The 24,954-nt window shown below is 56.4% G+C and overlaps 2 protein-coding genes across 9 annotated transcripts; one reads left to right on the top strand and one right to left on the bottom strand.

Moving 5' to 3' along the window:
• Nucleotides 1-7,190: 7,190 nt before the first annotated feature.
• LOC308524811 (uncharacterized protein) lies at nt 7,191-22,647 on the bottom strand (the record flags this gene model as incomplete). 3 transcript variants are annotated; one of them, XM_081099369.1, is made up of 2 exons in its annotated part: nt 7,191-7,842; nt 22,244-22,647. In XM_081099369.1, 2 exons carry the CDS (start codon nt 22,645-22,647, stop codon nt 7,191-7,193), a joined length of 1,056 nt encoding a protein of 351 aa, XP_080955495.1. The 3 variants fall into 3 exon arrangements, with proteins under 3 accessions (XP_080955495.1, XP_080955497.1, XP_080955496.1); XM_081099371.1 differs by having other exon boundaries at nt 7,191-7,661; nt 22,279-22,647; XM_081099370.1 differs by having other exon boundaries at nt 7,191-7,750; nt 22,281-22,647.
• On the top strand, nt 9,834-24,524 carry LOC308524809 (uncharacterized protein; the record flags this gene model as incomplete). 6 transcript variants are annotated; one of them, XM_081099362.1, is made up of 3 exons in its annotated part: nt 9,834-10,176; nt 17,059-17,304; nt 24,004-24,524. In XM_081099362.1, the coding sequence occupies 3 exons, from the start codon at nt 9,834-9,836 to the stop codon at nt 24,522-24,524; spliced, it is 1,110 nt and encodes a 369-aa protein (XP_080955488.1). The 6 variants fall into 6 exon arrangements, with proteins under 6 accessions (XP_080955488.1, XP_080955492.1, XP_080955491.1 ...); XM_081099366.1 differs by lacking the exons at nt 17,059-17,304; nt 24,004-24,524 and adding an exon at nt 17,348-17,504 and having other exon boundaries at nt 9,834-10,423; XM_081099365.1 differs by lacking the exon at nt 24,004-24,524 and having other exon boundaries at nt 9,834-10,423; nt 17,300-17,504.
• Nucleotides 24,525-24,954: the final 430 nt, after the last annotated feature.

Raw genomic sequence — 24,954 nt, 5'->3', positions numbered from 1 at the left:
GGTATGGTCATCCTCCACTCACTCTGATCACCAGCCAGGAGGGAGGGGGCTGGGCCCAGGCCCCCCAAGAAGCCTGTGGGAGCCAGGCCTCCTGCCCAGGCCCAGAGGTACCCTTCCCGGTGCCCAGACCTCACAATCCTGACAGCGTGTCCCTGCCCCACCCTAGGGCGGCCGCAGCCACGGGGCAGCTGAGACCCCAGTGCCTGTCTCTTTCCACATGGCACAGGGGCCGCCAGCTCATCTACGTGAGGGCCACCAGCGGGACCCCGCTCTGCCTCTGGTCTGGGGGACTCTGCTCGTGCCACACTGCAGGGCACCACCCTGGCCCCCACGGGGAGGGGGGGGGGGACAGCCCTGCTCCATCTGCTCAGTCGGGTCACAGGCTAGTGGCACTTAGGAGGACACCAGAGCGTCTCCTCCAAACAGAGGCTCAGGGACTCAGCTCTGCTTGTTCACTTGGGAGTCTTCCCCTTCCATTGATGTAGGAGAGAGGGACAGAGACAGAGAGAGACCACAGACAGACACACAGACACACAGAGAAGGACAGAGACAGAGAGAGGGACAGACACACAGGGACAGAGAGAGAGACAAAGGACAGACAGACACAGAGAGAGACACACACACACACCCAGAGCAGGAGGCTGAGAGGGAGTCTCAGAGGCGGCAGCTGTGAGCCGAGGATTTGGAGCATCCATGGAGTCAGCGGACTTTAATGGGTTAAAATTCTGCCTTTTGGGCTATTTTTTAAAAAATATTCTTTTATTGATTTTTAGAGAGAGAGGGAGAGAGAAAGAAACCTCTGACTTGACAGGGAGATGGCTCTGGGCTGGCTGCCTCCTGCACGCCCTCTGCTGGGAGCCCAACAGGCTTGGGTGTTTCTAAGACAATGGAAGGAACCTGTCACAATTCGAGTTTCTGGGGCCGGGGACTTTGGAGCTAAAGAGCAGTTGGGGTTGCCACCCCCCACCCAGGAGGCTTGGGCTGTTTCCTGACCATCACAAGGTCCCTTCCCTGTGAGTTTGGTCCACGCCGGGTAGCTGTCCAGTGCCCAGGCAGGTCCACCAGGAGAAACAGGGGGTGGGAAGGGGGGGATCCAGCAGCTGTGGGAGCTCCGGGGCCCAGGGAAGGGTCCCTTTACGTGCCTTTGGCGCTAACTTCTCTTCCAAGTCCCAGGCAGGACCGAAGGCCTGGGTGTGTTTGGTTCTCTTGGGGCAATGGAAGCCCAGGCCAAGCTGTCCCCCAGGGTCCCAGGCTCCCAGGCTTGCCCTTCCAGGCCCTCTGACTTGAGACAAGGAAACAGATGAGCGGGTGAGGGGCTGTCCCTTCGCCAGGGACACCTTGCCCAGGTGCTGGCGTGTTTGCTGCCATGGGGTCTGGGGGGTGCACTGCGGGGGGGGTGGGGTCCTCGGAGGCTGAACTGTCCAGGACGATCCATCCAAGCCGCTGACCACTCTGTCCCCAGTCAGGCTGGTCCTAGCAGCACCCAGGGCAGCCGATCTGAGCTCAGCGGTCAAGCTCCTGATGATGGCCGCTTGCTGACCACCAACACCTCTGGGCAGCAGAGCCGGTGGACAGGAAGTCCACAGAGCCCACGGGCTGCAGGCGTGCAGGGGCAGGACGGGCTGGATGGGCAGCTTCTTGGTGGGGCTGCCATGTCCTGCACACAAAATGCAAACAGTGAACCCACAGGGAGAGCTGGGTATACCCCATCGGCTTTAAGGGGCATCCACACACAGAACCAGTAACACTTTGTCCCTTAAGGGAAGGCCCGGCAGCCTCTCCCCCAAGCATGCCCCCTCGTTCTCAGTGACTCCCAGGCCAGGGCGAGGGCTCGCCGTCCCCAGCCAGGCACCTGCTCTGCCCTGCGGGCACTCACAGGGGGTCCCTGCACTTTCCCTTCCCCTGGAATGGGTTGCATCCCTCCCTTCGCTCCCATTTCCCGGGCAACACTGCCCCCTGGTGGCCAGCTCTGCCTCTCCTGCCGGTCCAGTCCTCTGGTGGGAAAGAACATTTCAGAAAACGCACCCGTACAAAGTGACTTTTCAAATCACGGAGCAGATTCAGGTGCCTGTCTTGGACTCAAGGCAAAGAGCTAAACGCTCTGGAAGCACAGGTTACAAAGCAACCCCTGTTCACGCACAACAGGTGCAGCCCCATGGGGGGAGGCGGGCCTTAGACGCACGGGAAGGCCGCTCTGCACAGGGGTCTGCGCATCAGTGGTGACCAGACCTTGTGCTCTCCAGGCCAGGGCTCCATGCCCTGGGTGTCCCTGACGCCCTTATCCCTGCTCTGGGGACACCCGTCCCGCCTCCCCACAGCCAGCGTGGGCCTCCGCCCCAGGCCGAGGGCTCAGGCCTCACACAGCCCGGGTCCCACGTCCATGATCAATAGGACGGTTTCCAGCGTCTCCTCCGAGGCAGCTCAGGTTGGGCCTCCCGGGGACATGGGGCAGGGACACTTACTTCGTGCGGCCCAGGTTTAGCGGGGACCAGGCTGTGCTGCCGCCTGAGTCTGGAGAGCCCAAACCCCAAGACCAGCCTGCAAGGCTGCACGGCCACAATCCCCAACACAGCACAATCCAACACGGCCGAGCACCGACTCTTCGGGCCTCGGGGCTGCCAGGCGTGTCTCCCTCACCCCCCCCCGCGCCCCCCCCACCCTCTTCCCAGCTTCCTGCATTCAATGAGATTAGAAAATGCAAATACATTTTTGTATCATTTTAAAAGCAGCCCACATCTCAAGCTAAAAGATGGTCATGTTGCCTCGACAGCATAGCTCAGTGGTTGAGCGTCGACCTATGTACCAGGAGGTCCCGGTTCGATTCCCGGTCAGGGCACATGCCCGGGTTGTGGGCTCCATCCCCGTGTTGTGGGCTCCATCCCCAGTGGGGGGCGTGCAGGAGGCAGCCGATCCATGATTCTCTCTCATCACTGATGTTTCTGTCTCTCCCTCTCCCTTCCTCTCTGACATCAATAAAAAAAATTATTTAAAAAATAAAAGAGGATCATGTGTGATGCTTTCACACTCACAAATCAAACTTCAGAAACGTCACCTGCTCCGAGCAGAAGTGGTGCTGCGACCGACTGGCCGTGTTCTCTCTCTGTGCGGAGACCCCGCCGCGGCCTGGCTCAGGGACACACAGAAGCTCCGTGCCCCGCCCCCAGGTGAGCTCCTCCGACAGCCACAGCAGATCTCAGCACAGGCAGCCGCCGCGGGAGGCAGTGCTTCCTAGGATGAGCTGCATCTCAAATCCTTTCACTTACCAGTGAGACAAAAACGTTTGAAATCACAAAGTTTCAAATAGACTGTAATATAAGCATGTCAAACTCACAGCCCACAGGCCACATGCGGCCCACAAGGAATATTTTTGTGGCCCAGCCAATATAATAGTCTGTAAGAAACGTTTTAATAAAAATTTCGTAGCTTAATTTTTACAATATCCTGTCATACATAGTTATTAATAACGAACTACCACATCCGCTAATGACTGATTACTATAATCGTGTTGCATTCATGTCCCTTACTCGCAGGCGCGCCATTTCTCTCCTCTAGCAGCAAATGTTTTAGCGGCCGATGGCCACGTCATTAGTCTTGGACTGACTTGTTTGGTGTGCGCAACAGGAAATATTTCGCTTTCGGAGAACAAGAAAAAATAGTTTATTTGTGTGACGCTTATTAATTTGTGCAGTTATTCAGCTTCTGGTAAGTGAATGTTCAAGAAAAAACATTCATTTGTATTAAAATGTTCTATTATTCTAACGATGACTCATTTGTTTCAGCCCTTTGTATTCAGCATGTCTCTATCGAAATAGACGTTTCTGTGAGAATGGAAGCTTTTGTCTCTGCGGCCACAGACTAGTCCACTTAGACCCGTTCGTTTGCCCGTGTGAACCTGTGAGGGTGACGCGCTCGCTGTCACGTCACGGAAAGGTATTTTGGGCGCGTGGCTCAGCGCCTGAGTGTCCTGGGCGGCTGTGGAGATGGGCCAGGAGGGTCAGGAGAAAGAGCCAGTGGCCTTGCCAGCGCCGGGACCAGCCCGCAGGACGTGCACACACCTCGTGCTGAGAGCTGCACAAGGCGAGGCCGCCAGGCTGCTCCACAGCTGTCCAGCCACACGCAGAGCAACGGCCCGGGATCCCCACAAAATAGCCACCCACCCCCCTGAAGTGGACGACTGACTTCCTCCTGGACCAGACACATCGAGACACCCAATCGCCAAATCCCCTGCTTCCTCAGAGCATCCCGTCCCCTGTGAGCCCCAGACCACCAACCAGTCAGCCAACCAGAGCCCCAACCCCACGCCCTCCCCGAGGGCCCTGAACTGCTCCCAGTGACCCGACGGTTCAACGCAGGTGGGTCCCGGGGCCTCTGCATTGCTGGGCACGGTGATGGGGAGCCTGGCGGGGTGGCCCGCCCAGTCGGAGAAGGTCAGGGGTGGCCGGAGCGGGACAGGTGACTCCATGCAGATGGAGGGGGTAGCAGTGCCACCGGGTACCACACACCTGCACCATATTCATCCCCCGGACCACTCACCACATCCCCACAGCTCCATCCAGCACCCTCCCTCACTGCCTCCAGCCCCACTAATTCCAGCTCCGTCACCTCCATTCCTGTAACTCTGTCCTTTGCTCCCTGAGCTCCAAACACACCAGGCTCCAGCTTCTTTGAGCCTCGGGACCTTTGCACGGGGTCTGCGCCTGGCTCTGTATAAGACGATGATGCCCTGGCTGGTTTGGTTCAGTGGATAGAGCGTCAGCCTGTGGACTGAAGGGCCCCAGGTTCAATTCCCAGTCAGGGCACATGCCCAGGTTGTGGGCTCAATCCCCACAGGAAGCAGCCGATCAATGATTCTCTCTCATCATGGATGTTCCTATTTCTCTCTTCCTCTCCCTTACTCTCTGAAATCAATATAAAATATATATATAATCGGGGAAAAACATTAATAAAATAAAATGATGACAATAACGTCCAGTTCACCTACTTCTACAACAAATATGTCAAATTCAGAGGCTAACACGGGCCAAACAGAGGCACGAGGCCCGCAGGCCGCAAGTATGACTTGCTTGTTCTACGAGAACCAAGCTGCATTCTTCCCTTGGAGCCACTGACAGCCATGGAACCTTCTGGCACTCACTGTGCCAGGGCTGCCACTCCCCTGCAGGCGGGAACCCAGCAGAGCCCAGCCCATGGCCAGGAATCTCCCTTTGCCCGCAGAGCAGCGACGGCTGGGCCGCGGTCAACAGCGACCCCTGGTGGCTCCTCCACGCGGAGCCGCGTCTCCTGCCCTGGCCACAGGCTCCCACCTGCAGCCCAGAAGCAGAGCGAGTTCTGGAACCCGGGCAGAGTGAGGTGAGGCCACACAGCCTCCTGCAAACATGGACTGAATTTCCAGTACCTGCTGGCCCTACTGATGGCGCAGAGCAGGGCGTGATCGAAACGCCAGAGGCGCTGTTCCTGCTGCTCATCCAGCCGGGGCCGGAGAGGAAGCAAGAAGGGCCCTCGTGGATGCAGAGAGAAGCCCTGAGAGGGGGCTGGGCTGCTGCGGCCCTCGGGCATCCTGGGCGCAGGTGTTTGCGTTGGCCTAGGAGAAGGGAAAAGGCAGCACGCAGCGTCCACGCCCACGTGGCCCCCACCTGTGCCGGCAGCTGGGCCCGGCGTTACCTGGGCACCCACTCGGGGGGAAGATGAAACAGGTGGGCGCCGCTCTGACCTCTGCTTTGCACCAACCACGAATCACAGGTGTGTCTCTTGTGCGCTCTCCTTTACCTTCTTATAATTTTCCTTATATTTATTTTTAAAAGTGTGAACAGCCCTAGCCAGTTTGGTTCAGTGGATAGATCGTTAGCCTGTGGACCAAAGGGTCTCGGGTTCGATTCTGGTCAAGGGCACGTACCTTGGTGACAGAATCTTCCCGGCCCAGCCTGGGACCTGGTGGGGGTGACTGCAGGGGGCAACCAATCGGTGTGTTTCTCTCACATCGATGTTTCTCTCTCTTTCCCTTCCCTTCCACTCTCTCTAAAAATCAGTGGGAAAATATCCTCAGGTGAGGATTAAAAAATAATAATAAAACAAATAAAAAGTGTGGCCACCCAGAGAATGTCTAGTGCCTTTCGAGCAACGTCCACCAGTGTGGGCTCGGCCCAGGAGGGAGGCGTGGGCAGGGCAGCCCGGTGTTGCCTGGAGAAGAGCTCCAAGGCCCGGGGGGCCGTGAGGGGCCGGGGCTCCACGGGGGAGAAGCAGCTTGAGTTTGGAGCCCCGATGCCCACAGGTCGACACCCCACCCGCTCAGCCGCAGCCCTGTGCCTGGAGCTCTGACCCCCCCGTGCAGGGAGTCTCCCCTCTCCCGGGTCCCAGGATGTGCATGGAGGCCCGTCCAGGAATCATCCACCACGCGGACGCTCTGTGTCGGCACTTAGCGGGCCCGGGGGACTTCTGTCAGCACCGTGTTAGGAACGAGCAGGTAATGAGACGCCTTTTCCCTGTCGATGCAGCGAAGCATTTGGTAGATTTATCCATATCACGCACATTTGTGTTCTTTTTAAAAACATTTCTATTGGTTTTATTTATTTATATATATTTTATTTCAGAGAAGGGAGAGGGGGATAGGAACATCGGTGATGAGAGAGAATCATTGATCGGCTGCCTCTTGCATGCCCCCCTATGGGGGATCGAGCCCGCAACCCGGGCATGTGCCCTTGACTGGGAATTGAATCGTGACCTCCTGGTTCATATGCTGACGTTCAACCACTGAGCCACGCTGGCCGGCAGAGATGAGAGTTTTATAGCACAGACATGAGAGAGAGAAACTGAGCTTCCACACTTTATCTGGAGGACCCAGGGTGGTCTGGAGGCAGAGGAACCTGAGGGCACTCCACCTCCTGAGCAGGGCCACCTCTGGGTCCCAGCAGTGAGCTGCCCCGTGTCCTCTCTGGGCCTGAGTGCATGTTCGATGAGGTCGGGAGCAGGAGGGACGGTCCGGGAGAAGAGGTGGGTGATGAGCCACAGGAGTCCCATGGGGAGAAGGTGGTTCCAGGTTCTCTCCATCCCATGGATGCATTTCAGAAGCTCGGGCGGGAGACGATGGAGTCAGTGACTGAAGTCATGGAGGCATGAAGTCACGAGGCCCAGATACAGGGCTGGGAGCCTGGGCCCTGCATTCCCAGAGCCACCTGAGGGAGGAGGTCAGAGCCTCAGATCTTGCACTGGCAGCAAACGGGGGCACAGCAGCTGGACTGGCAGCAGCAGGGTTTGCAGCAGCTGGACTGGCAGCAGCAGGGTTTGCAGCAGCTGGACTGGCAGCAAACGGGGGCACAGCAGCTGGACTGGCAGCAGCAGGGTTTGCAGCAGCTGGACTGGCAGCAGCAGGGTTTGCAGCAGCTGGACTGGCAGCAGCAGGGTTTGCAGTAGCAGACAGGCACACAGCAGCTGGAGCCACAGCCCCCCTTGCAGCCTCCACAGGAGCCACAGCCCCCCTTGCAGCCCCCACAGGAGCCACAGCCCCCCTTGCAGCCCCCACAGGAGCCACAGCCCCCACAGGAGCCACAGCCCCCCTTGCAGCCCACACAGGAGCCACAGCCCCCACAGGAGCCACAGCCCCCCTTGCAGCCCCCACAGCTGGAGCCACAGCCCCCCTTGCAGCCCCCACAGGAGCCACAGCCCCCCTTGCAGCCCCCACAGCTGGAGCCACAGCCCCCCTTGCAGCCCCCACAGGAGCCACAGCCCCCTTTACCGCAGCTGGAGCAGGAACAGGCTGGCACACAGCAGCACATGGGCTTACAGCAGCACACGGGCACACAGCAGCTGGAGCCACAGCCCCCGGAACAGCCACAGCAGCTCATGGTTCTGGTGGTTGAGGGTGGAGCAGGTCAGAGGAGCAGGTGGAGAGGGAGGTGGTCAGGTGTGGAGCCTCCTGGGCCAGGGGCCTTTATATACCTGCCGGGGTCCCCCCAGTCCCTGGTCCCCACATCCTGGAGTGCAGGGTACTTCCTGGATGTGCCTGTTTGTTTGCTGGACGTCAGGCTCTCATTGGTCCAGGCTGACGTTTCCTTTGTCAGATTCCTAATGTTGCCACTTCCCCCTGCACGGGACCCGTAATTATCTGAACACCTGCCTTCGCTGCTCCCCTCAGGTGACCTTAGAGGACAGTTTCTACAGCTGCCACCCCCACCCCAACCAAACACCCCCCTGAATTGGCTGCAGTCTCTAAAATATGATTAATAGCACCCATTGCTTCTGACTCCAAACACAAGGGGCTTGTACAGAAGAAGAAACTCAGAAATGCAAGGAGGTGCCGTCACCAGGCGCCCCGGCTCCCAGTGACGCTCGGACAGCTCGCCCTCCGCCATCATGATCTCTGTGGGGACCCCCGGGCCTCGCTGAACTGCCGTCCACACCATGAAGAAGCAGAATGGGAAGGAGCTCTGTGGCCTCGCCCCGCTTCGCCCACGCAGGAACATGCTAACTGTCCCTCGACCGCCAGAGCCTCGCCTGCTCCCGCTTGGGGCTGGGACACGCGGCCTCAGACAGTGTCACTGTGTGTGCTGGCATCTGCGTGGCGTTCACAGCTGGAATCTCTTTCTTCCATTCCTTCTTCGTGAAGGTGTTTTTTTAAGTGATATTTTTCCCCGAGGGCTCTTCGGCTGTACAGAGTTGTTTACAGGTTGAGGAAATGAATTCCTGGTCTCCAAACCAGGCCATTTGTTTTGCACCGGAGTTTACACGGGAGCCGCGGTGATGATGCTTTTAAAGCCATTTTCCGTTTCCTCAACGGCCGTGTTTGTTTTGTGCTGCTGCTGGTTTCCCCGGCCTGGCCAGCCCGGTCACTGGTGTGAGAACGTGTGTTGGAGGGATCGAGCCTCGTCTCGCTGGGAGAGGTGTTTCCAGCTAATTCGCATGGCTGAGGGTGGGCGGGCAGAGGCTGAGAGAAACAGGGAGGGGAAGGGACCAAGGGCTCACCTGTCACCCAGCAGGTCCCCTGTCTGCCTCCCCACCTGAGGCCAGTGCCTGGGAGGACTCATGGGCGACACCATGTGGCTGCAGGAAGAACAGCACGTGTCTGTCCCCTGACCCTGGGTGTATTGACACCAGGTAATATTTGGGACCTATTTATACTTAAACAGCATTTGTTGTCTCTCTGAAACCCAGGTTTCGCTGGGCGTCCTGAATTTCATCTGTCAGCTCTGCCACCTGGTTGATGGGCCAGGTAGACAGGCCTGCAGGGCCCTGAGCAAGGCCTTTGTGAGGACAGGAGACACCTGTGTGTGGGGAGCAAGCACAGTCCTAGGGGTGACACCTGACACCCACCTCTCAGCCACCCCTCGAGACTTCAGGGAAGCCGTCCCAGGTGAGGCATCTGCGGACCAGGGGGCAGAAGCCCCGAGCAGCCCGGGGGAGGTGGCCCTGCCAGGAACTCCCTGCGGACGAAGGAGAAGAGGCCCAGGCTCCCCCAGAGCAAGAGAAGGGGCAGAAGAGATGACGTCAAACAGGAGCGAGCAGAGCCTCCGGGTCCAGGCGGCTCCCAAGGCAGAGTCTGGGGGAAGCTCGGTGCTGCTCCGTGAGAAGGGGACCATGTGTCGGTCGCAGGTTAGGGCTGACCGAGGAGAGCATGGCAGAGCACAGGCACCAGGTGGTTATCAGAACACACAGAAGGTTCCCAGGGAGATGGCACAAACAGGAACCCCAACAGGAAGCGACCATGTGCCCAGCATCTCCCCTGGCCCCTGACCCCTGACCCCGGCAGGTATATAAAGGCCCCCGGCCCAGGAGGCTCCACACCTGACCACCTCCCTCTCCACCTGCTCCTCTGACCTGCTCCACCCTCAACCACCAGAACCATGAGCTGCTGTGGCTGTTCCGGGGGCTGTGGCTCCAGCTGCTGTGTGCCCGTGTGCTGCTGTAAGCCCGTGTGCTGCTGTGTGCCAGCCTGTTCCTGCTCCAGCTGCGGTAAAGGGGGCTGTGGCTCCTGTGGGGGCTGCAAGGGGGGCTGTGGCTCCTGTGGGGGCTGCAAGGGGGGCTGTGGCTCAAGCTGTGGGGTCTGCAAGGGGGGCTGTGGTTCCAGCTGTGGGGGCTGCAAGGGAGGCTGTGGCTCCAGCTGTGGGGGCTGCAAGGGGGGCTGTGGTTCCTGTGGAGGCTGCAAGGGGGGCTGTGGCTCCTGTGGGGGCTGTGGCTCCAGCTGCTGTGTGCCTGTTTGCTGCTGCAAACCCTGCTGCTGCCAGTCCAGCTGCTGCAAACCCTGCTGCTGCCAGTCCACCTGCTGCAACCCCTGCTGCTGCCAGTCCAGCTGCTGCAAACCCTGCTGCTGCCAGTCCAGCTGCTGTGCCCCCGTTTGCTGCCAGTCCAGCTGCTGCAAACCCTGCTGCTGCCAGTCCAGCTGCTGCAAACCCTGCTGCTGCCAGTCCAGCTGCTGTGCCCCTGTCTGCTGCCAGTGCAAGATCTGAGGCTCTGACCTCCCACCTCAGGTGACCCCCGCTAATCCAGCTTTCCCAGCTGTGACCTCTCTTCCATTGCTAACTCCAAAATCTCACTCAAGCCCACTTCCCACCACCCCACGCCCCACCCCCTGTACAATGAACCCTGATGTGACTGCTTGTTCCTAAGTAGAAGCCACCCTAATGCCATGTATCCTGACACATCTCCTCCTGAGTCACACGCGAGCCCAGCTCCTGGTGCCCTGAGCCCTGTGCGGTGACGCGGAGCCTGTGCCGCTGTGGGGACCTTCTCTGGGAACCTGTGGGTTGAAGAGACATTCTCGGAGCTGCTTCGCATGTCACATGCTCTGCTTGTCCTTCAGTTGTTGTTTCCACTCAATAAAGAAATCATTGATGCCCTAACCAGTTTGGCTCAGCGGATGGAGCGTCGGCCTGCGGACTGAAGGGTCCCGGGTTCGATTCCGGTCAAGGGCATGTACCTTGGTTGCGGGCACATCCCCAGTGGGAGGTATGTAGGAGGCAGCTGATCGATGTTTCTCTCTCATCGATGTTTCTAACTCTCTGTCCCTCTCCCTTCCTCTCTGTAAACAATCAATAAAATATATTTTTTTTTAAAAAAAAAGATGAAAGCAATCATTGATGAGCTGAAGCTGTGCTCTTGGAACTCTCTGTCGCGGCCTCCTCACCGCGGCTCTGGGTCCAGTTCTTTTCCGGTGATAACTCAGACTTGGGGGGTTGACAGAGACGTTGGCGGGAGGTGCTGAGGCCTCACCTCCAGGACAAGGCCACTTTCCTGGGGTCACCTCCACTTCTGGGCCCCTCTCCCCTCTCTCGGAACCCCTCTCATCCCCCGTCCTATCAGCCATGGATGGTGGAGACAGACTGTCCCTGGGCCAGGCCAACTGAAACTGTAGAAAACTCCTGGTGTTCAGATGGCGCCCTTCCCCTGGTCCAGGCCTCTGCCATCTACCTTCTTCGGTGAGTGGTAATCTTTTCCTGCAGCTGCCATGGGGGCAGTCCCTGCCTTCATCCGTGTTGCCAGGGCTGGGAATGGAGACAGATGCACCACTGTCCACGTCTGAGGACTGCTCACACCCAGCCTCCTGGGACAGACACTCACCTGCTCACCGGCCCAGGGAAGAGGGTCGGGCCTAGCATCTCCCCGTAGCACTCCTCCTCTCTGACCCAGTCTGGGTGACAGTGGGAACCATCGAGAACAAGAAACCGGACTCAGGATCAGGGAACGGACCCTGAAGGCTCCTTGGTACCTGAGACCCTGACAACATCCATTCAAATGCCTTAAAGGGCAGTAGGAATAGAGATGGATCACTTCATGTCATTTGAAAACATTTCCTTGTGGGATGTGCTGTGAGCGCAAACAACAGGAGACATCGGAGCTGTTTTCAGTGACTGAGTCTGGTGTTCGAAGATGCCGGGGGGAGGGGGCAGCATGTGGAGAAGCAGGTGGACGATGCTGGTGCCAGGATCCGGGGCTTCGGGTCGGGGGTCCCTGAGGTCAGGGAAGATCCTGGGGTTCTGCATTTGATTCAATAGCATCAAAATGAGCCTGGCCGGTGTGGCTCAGTGGTTGAGTATCGACCTATGAACCAGGAGGTCACGGTTCGATTCCCGGTCAGGGCATGGGCTCCATCCCCAGGGTAGGGCGAGCAGGAGGCAGCGAGCAGTGACTCCCATCGTGGATGTTTCTCTCTCTCTCCCTCTCCCTTTCTCTCTGAAATCAATAAAAACAGTTTCTGAAAAGCATCAACATGAAATTGTGGTGCACGTTCTCTAAAGATCTAGAGAAGCCGAAACCGGTTTGGCTCAGTGGATAGAGCGTCGGCCTGCGGACTGAAGGGTCCCGCGTTCGATTCTGGTCAAGGGCATGTACCTGGGTTGCGGGCATATCCCCAGTGGGAGATGTGCAGGAGGCAGCTGATCAATGTTTCTCTCTCATCGATGTTTCTAACTCTCTATCTCTCTCCCTTCCTCTCTGTAAAAAATCAATAAAACATATTAAAAAAAAAAAAAAAAGATCTAGAGAAATGACCAGCTGGTGGCTGAGAGCACTCCTAGCACCGAGACTTCCTGTTGAGCACTGTTTCTGCGTCTACATGGAAACTGGTTCTCTGGGAAGCAGGACTGGAAACAGGCGGAGGAACCTGGTGCGTCCTGTTATCTGGACAGACATGAGGATGCAGAGACCACCAGTCATGGCAGAGGGCCCAAGGGCCCAAACTCAGAGGGACGACCCTGGACACAGTTCCTCAATCGCGCGGCTGCCCACAGACATTCCTGGAAGATGGAGGGAAAGCCCCTGACTTTGGTCTTGGCCATAACTGTCTGGCCCTGGCACCAGCAAAGGCACCGACAGCAAATAAGTGAGCGGGGCCACCTCACAGTACCAAGAGTCCTTCCGCTCAGCAAGGAAGCACTCGAGTGAAAGGCACCTGGGGAATCAGAGACAATACCTGCCAACCACACAGCCATGAGGAGCGAATGTCCAAAACATACACGGAGCTCACACAGCTCAACAGCGAAAAACAAACCCATTAACTCAGTTTAAAAATGGGCAGAGGTCCTGACAGACATTTTCCCAAAGGTGACACATGAACAGCCAACTGGTCCATGAAAAGATGCTCAGTGTCAGTAATCATCAGGGAGATGGAGATCCCACCGCAGCGAGATGCCACTTGACAGCTGTCGGGACGGCTCCTTTCACACATCCACCAACAGCGCTGGTGAGGACGTGGAGAAAAGGGAGCCCTGTGCATGCTGGGGGGGAGGGAGGGTTGTAAACAGGCGCAGCCACTTTGGGAAACAGTATGGCGGTTCCTCAAGAAAATAAAAATAGAGCTACCATGTAACCCAGCAATCTACTTCTGGGTATAAGCCCAAGGGAAATAAAATTAATATCTGGAAGAGATGCCTGCACTTCAGGGTTCATTGCAGCATTATTCACAAGAGCCGAGATGTGGAAACAGTCTAAATGTGTGTCAACAGATAAAGAAAACATGGTATCTACACAACGGAATATTAGGTGACCTTCAAAAGTGCCCAGCCAGTGTGGCTCAGTGGTTGAGCATTGACCTATGAACCAGGAGGTCACGGTTCAATTCCTGGTCAGGGCACATGTCCAAGTTGCAGGCTCAATCCATGATTCTCTCTCACCATTTATGTTTCTATCTCTGTCTCCCTATCCCTTCTTCCCTGAAATCAATAAAAAATACATTTAAAAAATAAAATAAAATAAAATAAAATGAAGAAAATCCTGCCATTTGCAACAGCATAGGTGGGCCTGGGAGACATTACATAAAATAAGCCATAGTAACAAAGAATAGAATGGTGGTTGCCAGGGGTTGGAGGGAGGGAAGAATGGGTAGAAAGTTTCAGTTATAAGAAGAATAAGTTCTAGGATCTATTGTTAACTGGTGACTACAGCTAACAATATTGTACTGAATATGTCAGTTTTGCTAAGAGAATAAACCTTGTTACTCACAAAGAAGGGTAACTGTGATAGATATATTGATCGACTTGATTGTTGTGATCATTTCTCACTGTGTATATATATCAAAACATCACACTATGCAGCCTAAGTAGATACAAATTTTCTTCACGAGTCATACCTTAGCAAAGCTGGTGGGGTGAGTACACAAAATGCAGACCTCATCAGTTGCCTTTGGAGGATCCTGGGAATCAATACATCATGTTGAACATATGTAAATACAGGAAAAACTCGTGCATTTATCCTATTTTTTACATAGAAACTCTATCTTATAATAACCAAGGAATGAGTCGAAGTACTCAAGCTTATAAATAAAGGAGAAATCCTAGGACTAGACTCTCACTATTGTATAACCCTAATGAAATAATGGATCTATGTGATGACAATGAATCATTACATGTCAAATTTACCAAATGCAACCCAATCTGTGCTGAGAGGAAACTCCTACCGTCCATGCATATGAAACGGGGCTACCGGACTCTCAGTCCAACTGGTAACTATCTAGAAGCTCTTTGATCAGCAGAAGATGATGAAAACTCGACTTAAAAGGTACCCACTCTGCCCAGCTGGTTTGGCTAAGTGGTTGAGCTATGAGCCGGGTCGATTCCCCAGTAGGGGGCGTGCAAGAGGCAGCTGATCATTGATTCTCAACATTGATGTTTCCATCTTCCTTTTCCTTCCTCTTTGAAATCAATAAAAAAAAATTTTTAAAACGACAACAACAAAAGCACAGAAAGTACCCACACTCAGCGAGAGGTTTCACAGAGACGGGCCACAGCACAGGCAGGGGACCAGCAGTCACCCCCAAATGGCAGGGCATGCCTCGGAGGACGCCGCAGTGACTAGAAGGAGCTGGTGTTTATAAAGGGCATGAGAGAGCAGCAGGAGTGGAAGGCGCTGTTGACGGCACCTGATCCCCAATATGTATCAAAGGTGGAAGCCCTGGGGGCGGGGACCCAAAGGAAGCCCAGCGCCCGTGCTGTCGGGGCCTGTCCCTCAATCGCCCGTGTTTCAGGGGTGGTTCCCGGCCGCTCCGAACCTTCCTCAGAACCCGGGCATGGAGAACCGCTCCTCCCGGGTCCCTCTGGCCACCTGGCCCAGGTGTGCTGGGTTCTGCCAGGGCAGGGCCGGGTCCCCGGGTGGAAAGGGCCACCACACCCTGGAAATATTCAAAGGCAGCTGAGGGTGCTAAACCACCTCCCCCTCGGACAGCGCACCTGCCAGGGGCGCCGTGTACCTCGTCCCACCTCGGGCTCCTCTGCGCAGGCCCGGCTCTGGCTCGCTGCTGCTCAGCAAGATGAATGTTCGGAAAGTGAGGCCCACCCCACACACTCACGAAAACATGCTCAGAGACAGACGGGCCGCCACCCCCACCCCCACAGGAGCTGGAGACCCACCACAGCATCCAACCCAACTCAAACCCCAATCGCTGAGGCTCCTGGAGGAAGCACCCCAGTCAGTCAGAGTTTAAAACGTGAGGCTGGACGTCATGAAAACATGAAACATTCTTTCCTACTTACAGACGCCATGAAACCCTGGCCGGTGGCTCAGCTGCTTGGGGCATGGTCCCCTGCACCAAAAGGTTGTGAGTTTGATCCCCAGTCGGGACACATATGGGAGGCAACCCATCGATGTTTCTGTTTCTGTTTCTCTCTCTCTCTCTCTCTCCTCCCCCCCGCCCCCCCTTACTCTCTCTAAAATCAATGAACACATGCTCAGGTGAGGATTTTTTTTAAATGCTATTAAATAACAATGAGACAAACCAAATACTAGGAGAAAATTGTACGTAACATTTATGTAATTACATATAATATTTATATATGTAAAAGGCTAATATGCAAAGTTCCCCTTGGTAACTCGACTGGAAGGACGAGAAATTGACCGCTCATAAGGTGTGTGCTGACCACCAGGGGGCGGCGCGGATAATGGTGAGCGACCAGCAGCAGCTGAGGGAGCACGGGAAGGAGGAGGCGGAGAGGCGGGGAGGCTGGAAGCCTGATCGGCCCTGATCGCTAGCCAGGCCTAGGGACCTACCTGTTCATGAATTTCATGCACCGGGCCTCTAGTACTAACATAATAGTATGTAATATATATAATATATAATGATGTAGAGAGCAAAACACTTCATTGAGTCAGAAAATATGAAGAACTCCAGCAAATCAATAACAAAAAGACAAAAACTCGGAGGGAAAATGGGGTGGTGGCCACACCAGTTCACATGTAGCAAAACTTGTGGGATGTGTATTTCAAATATGTGCATTTCCCTGGGTGTAAATTTTCATCTCAAAGAAAAAGGTAAAATTTATTTCCCAGAGAATAAAAGTTCATGAGAGACGATGGCTCATCAAATTGTGTCCGATCCATTCAAACTATTTTCATGGCTTTGAAGGAAATAACCTTCAATTCTGCCTGTGACTTGCAGGGTTTTTACAGAGACAGACGGAGAACCAGCGAGTGCCCCGGAGGCAGTGTGAGCCCAGGTCTGCGAGAGCGGCAGGACCTGTTTCAGGAAGACGCCGACCAGAGGGAGGGGGTGGGAGCAAAGGGCCTCAAACGGTTGTTTCACAAATTTAACAAGATGGTACTGGTGGCTTTTAGGTGGTGGAACTACAAACCATCTTATCTTCATGCCTGATTCATTTATTTACAGAAATAATTACCCATGGATTTTCAAGTCAGGAACGAAACTCTTGTGGGTGATGAGGATTCAAACCAATGAGCAAAGACAGGAGAACCCAGCATGGGCCCAGGGGCCCAACGAAGGAGTTCAGTCGGTTTTTACAGAGAAAAGCACCCAGAGGAAGAGGCCAAATTTAGAAACATAAGAAAACTGTCAGTGGACCCAGGAAACGGGAACTCCCCAGGAAAGTGACACAAACACAAACATGACCCTGAGGCAACAGTCCAGACACAAGGAAGCGACCATGTGCCCAGAATCCCACCTGACCCCTGACCCCGGCAGGTATATAAAGGCCCCCGGCCCAGGAGGCTCCACACCTGACCACCTCCCTCTCCACCTGCTCCTCTGACCTGCTCCACCCTCAACCACCAGAACCATGAGCTGCTGTGGCTGTTCCGGGGGCTGTGGCTCCAGCTGCTGTGTGCCCGTGTGCTGCTGTGTGCCAGCCTGTTCCTGCTCCAGCTGTGGTAAAGGGGGCTGTGGCTCCTGTGGGTGCTGCAAGGGGGGCTGTGGCTCCTGTGGGTGCTGCAAGGGGGGCTGTGGCTCCTGTGGGGGCTGCAAGGGGGGCTGTGGCTCCTGTGGAGGGTGCAAGGGGGGCTGTGGCTCCTGTGGGGGCTGTGGCTCCTGTGGGGGCTGCAAGGGGGGCTGTGGTTCCTGTGGGGGCTGCAAGGGGGGCTGTGGCTCCAGCTGCTGTGTGCCTGTCTGCTGCTGCAAACCCTGCTGCTGCCAGTCCAGCTGCTGCAACCCCTGCTGCTGCCAGTCCAGCTGCTGCAAACCCTGCTGCTGCCAGTCCAGCTGCTGCAAACCCTGCTGCTGCCAGTCCAGCTGCTGCAAACCCTGCTGCTGCCAGTCCAGCTGCTGTGCCCCCGTTTGCTGCCAGTGCAAGATCTGAGGCTCTGAACCCAGACCTTCGGTCTCAGTGTTTGGGGATCCCCTGAATCAGGTCCTCCCTGCAGCACCGCAACCTCCTCCTCCTGTCCTTCATGCTCGGCTCCCCCTCTGTGCTCAGCGCTCCCGGCCATCTCTGTCCTCCTCCCGCAAGAGCAGTGTGTCCTGGTCACTGGAGGTGCCTGGAGGCAGGTGCCAGCTGACAGCCGAGACTGGCCCTCTGGCTGGTGTGTGGGTCGTTCTCTGCCCCTCGCGGGCGGCTGAGATGCATGGACGACCCTGCACAGCCAGGGCGTGTGTCTGAGTGATGGCCCAGGGCTGCTGTCACCTGGCTCCTCAGCCACCAGGGCCCTGGCTCGTCCTGGCCACGCCCTCCTTCCCCGCGACCAGCCTCCCCTATGAGGCTTTCCTTCCCCCTTTGCTTCCACTTTTTCTGTAAAAAAGTAACTGAATTTCCCTTTAATAAAACCTCTGTGTCCCTGTAGCCAACTGTATACTTGGTGTGATTCTTTCCTGGTGGTGACGCATCACTAACCTCTTCGTAGATGTGACTCTGGTCTGTCCCCTCTGCCCGGGATCCATGCAGCGTGCCTGGCGCATTCCCAGGAACCACCCACTGGCTTCTGTCTTCCCAGGGGCTGCCAGACCCATCACCCTGTCCCCTTCCAGGGCGAGAGTCCTCAACCGGAGCCGTGGGCATTGGATGCCCGCCGGGGAGGCACCATAGGGCCGGCCGACGGGTACGGGCACCACAACGTCCAGCTGTGCACCCACGTCCTCCTGCCTGGGTGTCTCCTCTCAGCAACGCTCTGAAAGGAATGAAGTTCTGACACCTGCCGCACACAGTCCAGCTCTGAGAGAATGACATCACATGAAGCAAGATCGTCACAAAGACACGTGTAACTCCATTTATTTTATGTTTTTACATATTTTTATTTATTTCAGAGAGGAAGGAAGAGGGAGAGAGAGAGGCAAAAACATCAATGATGAGAATCATTGATCAGCCGCCTCCTGCAGGCCCCTCACTGGGGAGCAAGCTTGCAACTTGCGCCTGTGCCCTGTCCAGGAATCGAACCATAATCTCCTGGTTCTAGGTGGACGCCCAACCACTGAGCCGCGCCCGCTGGGCTATGACTCCATTTCAAAGGAGTATCCAAGGGGGTGAACAGAGCCAAAGAGCAGTGAGTATTTCCTAGGGGCGGAGAGGGGGATGCAGCAGCCTGCTACGTGTGTGCAGTCTCTTTGGGCCGGAGGCGGAGCAAATGCCCTGGAATCAGAGGACAGCGATGGCTGCAGTTTGTGAAAATACCAACACCCGTGGGTTGTCACTTTAAAGGGTATGTTTATGGCACATGAATTCTATCTCAATTTTAAATTCATGTTATGATTTTGTTTTGGGATTAATTGTATATGTTTAGATACTTTTTAATATTAGAGATTTTTTCCTGGCCGGCATGGCTCAGTCACTGAGCACCCATTTGTGAACCAGGGGGTCACAGTTCAATTCCTGGTCAGGCACATGCCCGGGTTGTGGGCTTGGTCCCCAGTAGGGGGCGTTCAGGAGGCAGCCGATTAATGATTCTCTCTCATCATTGGTGTTTCCATCTCCCTCTCCCTCTCCCTTCCTCGCTGAAGTCAATATAAATATATTTTTTTTAAAAGCTAACCCTTTTGTGCCCAGCTCGCCAGGAGCTTAGAAGTGACACTGTCATCCACGCGGCAAGAAAAAGCTGGACAAACCCCCAGACAGCAGCTTCTCTCCCATTAACCACAGACTGAGGCCAGAGCACAGAGCAGCCCGGAAACTGAGGGAGGGCAGCAGGCTGGGAGGAGCCGTGGGGAGCCGGGCTGGCAGGAGCCTGGACTCGGACCACACACTGCGGCGGCCCAGCCTGCACAGGTTCAGGCGCGGGAAGCTCGGGGACCCGGGGCTGGAGCAAGCGTTGTGAGCTTTGCCTCTAGGTTCTCCGCCATCAGAGAATTCGCTGGTGCTTCTGAAATCCCGGCGCACCCTCCGAGGCCGCCTCAGGGAAGGGCGCTCTCAGACAAGCTGCCTGCGGGTTCTCTGCACCTGCTGACCCCAGGGGAGGGGCAGGCCAGCTGTGGCCCCTCTGGCCTTCCTGGGACACTTAGGGGAGCAGAGAGGCTGGGAGCCCCTTGTACAGGTCACAACTCAGGTCCCTTCCAGTGCTTCTCAACCTTCTGGCCCTTTAATACCGTTCCTCATGTGGTGACCCCCAACCATAAAATTATGTTCGTTGCTACTTCATCACTGTCATGTTGCTACTGTGATGAATCGTCATGTAAATATCTGATATGCAGGATGGTCTTAGGCGACCCCTGTGAAAGGGTCTTTGACCGCCAAAGGGATCGCGACCCACAGGTTGAGAACCGCTGCCTTAGACGACGATGGAACCACAGGCCTAGAGAACACTGCCTCTCCCCCCACCTTCCTACACGGGGCCTTTTCCCAGGCCATCGTGTCCAGCTTTCAACAAAAAATGACAAGGCAGCTGGCACGCATGGCTTAGAGGTTGAGCGTCAGCCTATGAACCAGGAGGACACGGTCGATTCCCGGTCAGAACACATGCCGTTTTTTAAATAGCAAGGCGACCAAAGGCAAGCACAGACCTTGGAGACACAGCAAGAAATAGAAGTGGCCCTGGCCACTTGGGCTCAATGGACAGAGCAGTGGCCCGCAGACTGACAAGCCACGGTTCAATTCCGGTCGGGGGAACATAGCTCGGTTGCAGGCTTGATGCCCATGTGGGAAGCAACCAGTCGATGTGTCCCTCTCACATCGATGTTTCTCTCTCTCTCTCCCCCTCCACTCTCTCTAAAAATCAATGGAAAAATGTCCTTGGGTGAGGATTAACCAAAAAAAAAAACAGTCAGGAGTGGACAGGCAGGGCTGCGGGCATCGTCATCTGGGTGCTCAGGGCTCTGGCTGCAAGCACAGCGGGTGCCGTGCACAGAGAGATGACATCCTGAGACAGAATCAGAAATGCCCGAGTCAGCAAAAGTGAAGACTGCCCCTGGCGGGCTCACCAGCGATGGGACGTGGCTGAGGGGACAGTTGGAGGCCTGGAAGGGGGTCGAAAGAAGCCTCCAACTGGAAGAAATGAGAGAACACAGGGTCCATCGGATGCTGCTCAGGCAGTTGTCATCAGAAGGAACAAACTTGCTCCCCTTTTCTGTTGTGCCTCATGCGAGGATGGACGTCAGCTAAGTGACAGGTCATCCTTTCACAGTGTATGTAGGCAAGGCATGACCCTTTCAGCCTCAGCTTCTATGGTGCTGGACTAATTACAAACCAATAAAACTGGGGGCGGGGTGCCTGGCAGGCGCGGCTCAGTGGTTGAGCGTCCACCTAGAACCAGGAGATTATGGTTCGATTCCTGGACAGGGCACAGGCGCAAGTTGCAAGCTTGCTCCCCAGTGAGGGGCCTGCAGGAGGCGGCTGATCAATGATTCTCATCATTGATGTTTTTGCCTCTCTCTCTCCCTCTTCCTTCCTCTCTGAAATAAATAAAAATATGTAAAAACATAAAATAAATGGAGTTACACGTGTCTTTGTGACGATCTTGCTTCATGTGATGTCATTCTCTCAGAGCTGGACTGTGTGCGGCAGGTGTCAGAACTTCATTCCTTTCAGAGCGTTGCTGAGAGGAGACACCCAGGCAGGAGGACGTGGGTGCACAGCTGGACGTTGTGGTGCCCGTACCCGTCGGCCGGCCCTATGGTGCCTCCCCGGCGGGCATCCAATGCCCACGGCTCCGGTTGAGGACTCTCGCCCTGGAAGGGGACAGGGTGATGGGTCTGGCAGCCCCTGGGAAGACAGAAGCCAGTGGGTGGTTCCTGGGAATGCGCCAGGCACGCTGCATGGATCCCGGGCAGAGGGGACAGACCAGAGTCACATCTACGAAGAGGTTAGTGATGCGTCACCACCAGGAAAGAATCACACCAAGTATACAGTTGGCTACAGGGACACAGAGGTTTTATTAAAGGGAAATTCAGTTACTTTTTTACAGAAAAAGTGGAAGCAAAGGGGGAAGGAAAGCCTCATAGGGGAGGCTGGTCGCGGGGAAGGAGGGCGTGGCCAGGACGAGCCAGGGCCCTGGTGGCTGAGGAGCCAGGTGACAGCAGCCCTGGGCCATCACTCAGACACACGCCCTGGCTGTGCAGGGTCGTCCATGCATCTCAGCCGCCCGCGAGGGGCAGAGAACGACCCACACACCAGCCAGAGGGCCAGTCTCGGCTGTCAGCTGGCACCTGCCTCCAGGCACCTCCAGTGACCAGGACACACTGCTCTTGCGGGAGGAGGACAGAGATGGCCGGGAGCGCTGAGCACAGAGGGGGAGCCGAGCATGAAGGACAGGAGGAGGAGGTTGCGGTGCTGCAGGGAGGACCTGATTCAGGGGATCCCCAAACACTGAGACCGAAGGTCTGGGTTCAGAGCCTCAGATCTTGCACTGGCAGCAAACGGGGGCACAGCAGCTGGACTGGCAGCAGCAGGGTTTGCAGCAGCTAGACTGGCAGCAGCAGGGTTTGCAGCAGCTGGACTGGCAGCAGCAGGGTTTGCAGCAGCTGGACTGGCAGCAAACGGGGGCACAGCAGCTGGACTCGCAGCAGCAGGGTTTGCAGCAGCTGGACTGGCAGCAGCAGGGTTTGCAGCAACTGGACTGGCAGCAGCAGGGTTTGCAGCAGCTGGACTGGCAGCAGCAGGGTTTGCAGCAGCTGGACTGGCAGCAGCAGGGTTTGCAGCAGCAGACAGGCACACAGCAGCTGGAGCCACAGCCCCCCTTGCAGCCCCCACAGGAGCCACAGCCCCCCTTGCAGCCCCCACAGGAGCCACAGCCCCCCTTGCAGCCCCCACAGGAGCCACAGCCCCCACAGGAGCCACAGCCCCCCTTGCAGCCCCCACAGGAGCCACAGCCCCCCTTGCAGCCCCCACAGCTGGAGCCACAGCCCCCCTTGGAGCCTCCACAGGAGCCACAGCCCCCATTGCAGCCCCCACAGGAGCCACAGCCCCCTTTACCGCAGCTGGAGCAGGAACAGGCTGGCACACAGCAGCACACGGGCTTACAGCAGCACACGGGCACACAGCAGCTGGAGCCACAGCCCCCGGAACAGCCACAGCAGCTCATGGTTCTGGTGGTTGAGGGTGGAGCAGGTCAGAGGAGCAGGTGGAGAGGGAGGTGGTCAGGTGTGGAGGCTCCTGGGCCGGGGGCCTTTATATACCTGCCGGGGTCAGGGGTCAGGTGGGATGCTGGGCACATGGTCGCTTCCTTGTGTCTGGACCGTTTCCCCAGGGTCATGTGTGTTTGTTGTCCTTTCCCTGTGAGTTCCGATATTCCTGCCCATGACAGTTTTCTTATGTTTCTAAATTTGGCCTCTTCCTCATGCACGCTGACTTCAGTCCTTCCTCCCTCAGAGTCCCTGGCAGGTGGTCACCTGCTCTCTGTGCCCACACGTGACTGTCGTGACCACGTTTTGCCAGGTTCCTTTCCATCTGGTGGGAACACGTGCCGTTGATGAAGGTGAAGAACTGGAGGCAGAGAGGCCGTCGGGGCGGTTGGGCCGTACGTGCAGCCACAGGCTTCCTGCTGGGAGGGAGGCAGCTCGAATGGGACCACACACAGAGGGGGAGGTGGACAGAGAGGGGTTCAAGGTGTTGGCTTTGAGCCTGGCAGCCGCGTGCCGCAGCCTCCAGAGGTGACAACCGGGTGGTTCCTCCCTCCCAGCTCCCCGGGGCCGGCAGCCCGGGGACTCTCTGTCTGTGGCCGGGGCTCAGCCAGGAAGGCTCGGGGGCAGTTCCGGGCTCCAGATCTGGGGGGATCTGTTTCTGCTGTTTTATCACCGCATCTGTCGTAATTTGTTGAGTAGGGACAACAAAATTGTACAATTTTGACATTGGGAAGCGGTTTGCAGTGATAGCAAGAATCTGAAAGGGTGGAAGTGGTTTGAAATCGGGTGGAGGGATTTTGAGGTGCACGACCAGAAAAGCCTGAATTGCCCCAAATGAATGCCACAGAAGTCCAGTCGGACGTTCCCGGTGCCGGGTCAGACGTGGTGTTGGAAATGGGAGGAAAGTTACGACCTGGCAGAAAGCACAGCTGAACTGTGTGTAGAATCATGAGGAAGACAGAACCCCCACCTCAGTTTTTCAAAATATATATATTTTTATTGATTTCAGAGAGGAAGGGAGAGGGAGAGAGAGACAGGAACTCACGAGGAAAAGGACAACAAACACACATGACCCTGGGGAAACGGCACAGACACAAGGAAGTGACCATGTGCCCAGCATTGCCCCTGACCCCTGACCTCTGACCCCAGCAGGTATATAAAGGCCCCCGGCCCAGGAGGCTCCACACCTGACCACCTCCCTCTCCACCTGCTCCTCTGACCTGCTCCACCCTCAACCACCAGAACCATGAGCTGCTGTGGCTGTTCCGGGGGCTGTGGCTCCAGCTGCTGTGTGCCCGTGTGCTGCTGTGTGCCAGCCTGTTCCTGCTCTAGCTGCGGTAAAGGGGGCTGTGGCTCCTGTGGGGGCTGCACGGGGGGCTGTGGCTCCAGCTGTGGGGGCTGCAAGGGGGGCTGTGGCTCCTGTGGGGGCTGCAAGGGGGGCTGTGGCTCTTGTGGGGGCTGCAAGGGGGGCTGTGGCTCCTGTGGGGGCTGCAAGGGGGGCTGTGGCTCCTGTGGGGGCTGCAAGGGGGGCTGTGGCTCCAGCTGCTGTGTGCCTGTCTGCTGCTGCAAACCCTGCTGCTGCCAGTCCAGCTGCTGCAAACCCTGCTGCTGCCAGTCCAGCTGCTGCAAACCCTGCTGCTGCCAGTCCAGCTGCTGTGCCCCCGTTTGCTGCCAGTCCAACTGCTGCAAACCCTGCTGCTGCCAGTCCAGCTGCTGCAAACCCTGCTGCTGCCAGTCCAGCTGCTGCAAACCCTGCTGCTGCCAGTCCAGCTGCTGCAAACCCTGCTGCTGCCAGTCCAGCTGCTGTGCCCCCGTTTGCTGCCAGTGCAAGATCTGATGTATTGCACTAACTTCTTCCAACTGCTCCATCTAGTGAAGCTTTTGGTCTCATCACCTCCTCTGCACACATCCAGCTCCTGCCAACCCCATTCTCATTCTCATCGTTCATGAGAGTGGCCGTGTCCTCTGCGATATCCTGACTCAGAGAAAGAGCATATTCCAATGCTCAACAGCTCCTCTAAAACCAAGTGGCCAGGCCCTGGCTGAGTGGCTCAATGCTTAGAGCATCTTCCCAATAAGCCCAGGTTGCGGGTTCGATCCCCGGTCCTGGCACATACAAGAACCAGCAAATGGAGGCGTCAATAAGTGGAACAACAAATGGATGTTTCCTTCTCTCTCTCTCTCTCTCTCTCTCTCTCTCTCTCTCTCTCTCTCTCCTTCCTTTCTCAATAAAAAGTAAATAAATAAAAAGTAAAATAAATCAAGTA

This window comes from Myotis nattereri, assembly GCF_964212035.1.
Source record: "Myotis nattereri genome assembly, chromosome: 9".
NCBI classification, from domain to species: Eukaryota; Metazoa; Chordata; class Mammalia; order Chiroptera; family Vespertilionidae; genus Myotis; species Myotis nattereri.
The sequence above is the reverse complement of the archived record's forward strand: the minus strand, read 5'-3'. Positions and strand labels throughout refer to the sequence as shown.